Genomic DNA, 5,450 nt, shown 5'->3' with positions numbered 1-5,450 from the left:
CAGGCGTCCGGGCTCGTAGCTCGTGCCCAGGGGGCCTGCTGGTGCCCCTCACTCCCGACCTGCAGCCCCCTGCCCTATTAGTGTCCCGCGTTCCTGCCCCACAGACCTGGGGGCTCCTAGTAATACCCCTCACTGACCCGCAGCCCCCTACGCCCTACTAGTGCCTCTCACTCCCGCCCTTCCCGCCTGCCCGTGACACCCCTCACTCCCAACCCACAGCCCTCTGCCCCACCCCGCCGTGAGTGCTTGTCACTCCCAACCCGCAGACACTGCCCCGGGCTGTGCCCTGCCCATGGCCAAGCCAAGCTCCTAGAAGTGCAGATGCCAATGCCTCACTGGCGCCCCCGGCCTCCCAGACAGCCACAGCAGCCGGCTCCGCCGGGTCCGGCTTGTTGCAAGTTGTTGAGAGCCACAAGGGAGGTGAGTTTGTCAGTCCTCAGCCCCAGGGTCCTGGTCCAGGGCAGGGGCCAAGATGGATCAGGGGGCAGGATTTGCGGGTCAGAAGTGAGGGGATCCACAGGGAGTCAGGTGCCCTGGAAGCCGGGCACTGCTGCCCACTAGGTGCCTGGCGCGGGTCCCAGCTCCAGCTCTGCACTGAAAGGAAACGCCAGCTCCACTTGCCGAGGACAGGACGGAGATTCCAGCGCTGCATACCCAGAGCTGCGAGAGAACCTAAACATCCCGGCTCCCCGCCCCCACGCAGACCCCTCGCCTGTGCCAGAGCTCGGGTGGAACCCAGCAGTCCTGGCTTCTAACCTCCCTCCCCCATAGCTCTTCAACCCCCTTCCCAAAGCTGGGAGAGAACCCAGGTGTCAGGGCCCCAGTTCCCCTGATTCTAACCCACCAGCCCCCACTCCACTCCCAAAGCTAGGACAGAGCCCAGGCATCCTGAGTCCCAACCCTCCTCAAAAAACAAACAAACAAAAAAAACCCTTCCAACAAGGCATCTGTGGTCCCAGGCCATCCTTGAGCATGGTCTCCCTGGGGTCCCGGAGCCGCCAGCTGTCAGCAGCCCCAGACTGCTGGAGGCAGCTGCCCAGACTGAGGTGCAGGGAGGACAGATGCCCCACTGGGAGACAGATGGCATCAAACTGCCAGGGCCAGAGCCAGCCCTGGCAAGGTGGGGACTGGGGGAAGAGAGCAGCCAGGCAGTGCCAAGGACTCTAACCTCTCCTGTTACCCTGCTGGGCCCTACTCTCCTCCCAGAACATAGGAGAACCCAGGTGTCCTGGTCCCAGCCTCCATTCTCCCCAACCTATTAGAGCCCACTCCCCTTCCCCAATTAGGAGAGAAGCCAGGCATCTTGGCCCCCAAAGCCCCCCACCCCACCAACCCGTTAGGCCCCACTCCCCTCCCCAACCTGGGATAGAACCCAGGTGTTCTGGCCTCAGCCCCACTCCCCTCTAACCCACTAGACCACACTCCCCTCCCCAAGTTGGGATAAAAGCCAAGCGTCCTGGCTCCCAGCCCCTTGTCCCGAACTAACCCACCCCTGAGAATTGGCGGGCAGAGATAATTAGATGCAAATACATGCAGAGGCGAAAGACACAGCCACACAGGCTGAGGATACAGGAGCAGCTGTGCCAGGAGTCTGCGGTTTCACCCCACAGGGCACTCAGGGGCTGGAGGAGATGGGGCAGGGGGGGAAGGGTCTGAAACAGTTCTGGCCAGTGGGGGCAATGCCTCATGCCAGGCTTTAGAGTGGGGGAATGGGATAGGAATCAGTGTCAGGGGAATGGAAAAGCCCCTACCTCCTCTCCAGATCCCTGCTCCCCTCCCCACCCAGCCTGATTTCTCCCCCAGCCCAGACGCTGACGGAAGCATGTGCCCCCCACGCAGCACTGACAGATGGAGGGAGGAGGAGAGAACAGGCCGTGAGGAGGGAACAGAGCAGACAGATGGGGCGTGGGGGGGAGGGATGGATGGACAGACAGATGGGGGTGTAGGGGATGTGGGGGGAGAAGAGAAAGAGGACGGGAAAGAGAGTGGAGGGTGTGTGGGGGATGCATGGACAAACAAACAGTTGGGGGACAGGATAGGAGAAGAGAAGGGGGACTGCAGGGTAATGTGGAGGGCATGGGATAGAGGAATGGATGGACGGACAGACAGACAGATGGAGGGTAGGGGATGGGGGAGAAGAGAAAGGGGATGAGGAGGAGAGAGTGGAGGGAAGAAGGATGAAGGGACAAGCAGGCAGACAGATGAGGAATAAGGGATTGGGGGGAAGAGCGTGGAAGGCATGGGGAAGAGGGATGGACAAACAGATGCATGTGGAGTAGGAGAGGGGGACAAATGGATGGACAGAGACAGACTGAAGGGCAGGGGATGTGGTAGGGAGAGAAAGGAGATGGAGGGAAGAAAACAGAACAGATGCTGAGACTCCTCCTTCCCTGCCCTCCTACCCTCTACCTGGGCTCTGACCCACACTGCCTCCCTGCTAGGGGTGCAACAGCCATCCCCCCCAGCCCCACAGTGCTCAGGACTGGGGCACAGCAGAGACCAGCAGGCACCTCCTACCCAGTTTCCAGCTCACTCCTTTTATTTCCTCTTTCTCTTTACAAAAATCACAGGTGCAACCTCTCCCTCCCACCAACCACCGCCACACAGGCCAACAAAATCCTGGCCTCAAATTTCAGGGGTAAGAACTCAGGAGTGCTGGCTGCCTGCTCCCAGTAGGCCAAGGGTGGGTCATGATCTAGGTGCTTGGGGTCCCAGTGTTTCTGCTCTCTTTTCCCAAACTGGAGAGAGAACCAAGATGTCCTGGCTCCCCACCCAGCTTCTCTCATTGCTGGGTGTTTTAATGGGGGTGGAAGTGGCACCCCAGCTGCCCATGCTGGCACCCTCCTCAGGTGGAGGCAGATGCCTCCCTTGCCTGGGGGGATGGGATCCTGGCTCCTGTCCAGCAGGAAGTGGGGGGTCTTCAGGGGAGCAGCATGGGGGCTCCTGGCACAAGCTGGATTGGCATCACCACAGTCAAGACCTGTGGGAAGGCAAGAAGGGAGATAAGGGTCAAGGCAGTGGGGGGTGGGGTCACAGCCAGGAGGGGGAGCAGCTTAAGTGGGGTGGAGTCACAGGGGGAGGGAAGAGTCACTGTGGAGCAAATGGGATACAGTCTACCTGTGGGAGGGGTCACAGCACTAGAGACAGGGCTATAACCAGGTGGGTGGGGCCAGAACACACGTAAGAAAGGGGTGGAGACAGAAGAGGTGGAGTCAGAGAAAGGAAGAGCACTCCATTGGAGGAGGCGGTCACAGCCAGGGGCAGAGCCACCAGACGGAGGAGTCAAATGGGGCACAGAAAATGGGGGCCAAGGTAAAGGTCCTGCCTGGGGGAGGGGCAAGGGGAGGAATCAAACTGTGGCAGTGGGACCAATCCCCAGGAAAACTGGAGTCAAAGCTGAGGGAGTGGGGCTGGCTGCAAATGTAAAGCCCTGCAGCCTGGGGTGGGGTTTAGGTGCAGAAGGAGAGGAGCCATAGCCTGGGGGGAGCAGAGATGGAGGTCACTGAGGAAGGCAGTCTGTAGAGGAGAGGGGAAAGTGGGGCTTTCCCAACTGGGCAGAGCTCCCCAAGGCCCTGCCCTGGCACACCTTGGTGCCCATGTGGAACTGGGCACGGCTCCTCTCGGGCTTGATGTGATGAGGGATGTAGATATCGAGAAGGTAGGGCGCTTGCCCGCCCCCCAGCACGATCCGGTCCTCCCCCAGCTCCAGGGACAGCTCCAGTGCTGAGGCCTGGGGAGTGAAGGGAAGAGGTGAGACCAGCCAGGACTCCTCTTCAGCCCCCAGTCCTGCACCCCACTAACACCCATCTGACCCCCCCCCCCACATCACACATGCCTGTCTTCAGTGTCCGTGCCCCACAGGGCACCTACCCTGCCAGCACTCCAATGTCATGCTGGGAGAACCCCACTCCCCCAGCCATCACTCCAGCACCCCTGCTGAGGGGATGGGGGGAAGGAAGGGCTGCCTTGTGCCCCCTCCCCCACAAAGAACTCACTACTTGGGGCAGATGGATCTCAGCACGCAGGAAGTCAGGACACCTTCCTGGTGGCTCAGCCCAGATGGTGAATTTGGGGACCACAGAGAAGCTGCAGGTGCAGGGGAAGGGGAGAGAAGTTTGAGGAGGAAGCACAGGCCAGGGCTGTCCCTGGCTGTCCCCCACCCAGTCCCAGCCCAGATCCCCCCCTCTTACCTCTGGGGATGGGACAGCTCCATGGGGGTCTCTTGGGTCTCGCCACCTTTGCTGCAAGACAGACACAGACCAAGCTCAGGCCCTGCCCTCTAGTCACTGGCTTTCACTATGTTTGTTCTTGAGTGGGGCAGGAGGAACCCTTCGAGAGAGGCTGGCTCCATACACGGACACACACAAAGCATCCCTCCCCCACAGCACACTTGCCCCCTCCCAGTTCAAACCAGTCTGACTGTCACGTTGGCCCCAGCTCCACAGTCCCCAGTACACAGCTCCTCCTGCCCTGCTCATGCCCCTCACTCCTGAACCAGTCCCCTAAACCCTCCAGGCTCTGCCGGTTACCCTTAATTCATAGTTTCTAGGGTCGGAAGGGACCTGAATAGATCATCTAGTCCGACCCCCCGCCATGGCAGGAAACAATACTGGGGTCAAACAACCTCAGCAAGATGTTCATCTAACCTCCTCTTAAACACCCCCAGGGTAGGAGCCAGGACCACCTCTCTTGGAAGTTGGTTCCAGATCCCAGCCGCCCTGACCGTAAAGTAGTGCTTCCTGATATCTAGCCTAAACCTACCCTCTGCCAGCTTGTGACCATTATTCCTGGTCACTCCTGGCAGTGCACGGGGGAACAGTGACTCCCCCAATGCCTGCTGATCCCCCTGACTACTTTATAACAGGCCACTAGATCCCCCCCTCAGCCTTCTCTTTTGGAGGCTGAACAGGTTCAGGTCCCATAGCTTCTCCTCATAGGGCCTGCCCTGCTGTCCCCTGATCGTGCGAGTGGCCCTCCTCTGGACCCTCTCCATGCTGACCACATCCCTCTGAAGTGCGGTGCCCAGAACTGGACACAGTACTCCAGTTGCGGCCTGACCAGTGCTGCATACAGGAGGATCGCCTCTTTGGACCTGCTTGAGATGCATCTGTGGATGCATGATAAGGTATGGTTGGCCTTCCTGACCGCATCCCCACACTGCTGGCCCATGTTCATCTTGGAGTCAATTATGACTCCAAGATCCTTTTCCGCCTCCGTGCTGGCAACAGGGGAGTTTCCCAATCTGTAGGTATGGTGCCGGTTGTTCCTCCCCTGGTGCATCACCTTGCACTTGCCTGTATTAAATCCCATCCTATTCACATCTGCCCACCCTTGTAGCCTGTCTAGGTCTTATTGAAGCCTGATGCTACCTTCTAGTGCCCACATCCCCCACATCTTAGTGTCATCAGCAAATTTGAACAGGGTGCTTTTTACCCCCTCATCCAAATCAC

General features: G+C 59.5%; 2 protein-coding genes across 6 annotated transcripts in view; both read right to left on the bottom strand.

Moving 5' to 3' along the window:
- Positions 1-5,450, bottom strand: part of LOC109320799 (AP-2 complex subunit alpha-2) — a 621,923-nt gene that overhangs the window by 186,180 nt on the left and 430,293 nt on the right. The gene's annotated exons all lie outside the window — the stretch shown is intronic.
- Positions 2,520-5,450, bottom strand: part of PIH1D1 (PIH1 domain containing 1) — an 8,705-nt gene continuing 5,774 nt past the window's right edge. The window contains exons 7-10 of the mRNA XM_019551095.1: positions 4,191-4,241; positions 3,996-4,086; positions 3,587-3,730; positions 2,520-2,980 (exon numbers count right to left, since the gene is read on the bottom strand). Of these exons, the coding sequence (XP_019406640.1) occupies positions 2,921-2,980; positions 3,587-3,730; positions 3,996-4,086; positions 4,191-4,241 (346 nt within the window). The 3' untranslated portion in view covers positions 2,520-2,920. The remainder of the gene's footprint in view (positions 2,981-3,586; positions 3,731-3,995; positions 4,087-4,190; positions 4,242-5,450) is intronic.

Source organism: Crocodylus porosus, unplaced genomic scaffold (assembly GCF_001723895.1).
Source record: "Crocodylus porosus isolate Cpor-Errol unplaced genomic scaffold, CroPor_comp1, whole genome shotgun sequence".
NCBI lineage: Eukaryota > Metazoa > Chordata > Crocodylia > Crocodylidae > Crocodylus > Crocodylus porosus.
The sequence above is the reverse complement of the archived record's forward strand: the minus strand, read 5'-3'. Positions and strand labels throughout refer to the sequence as shown.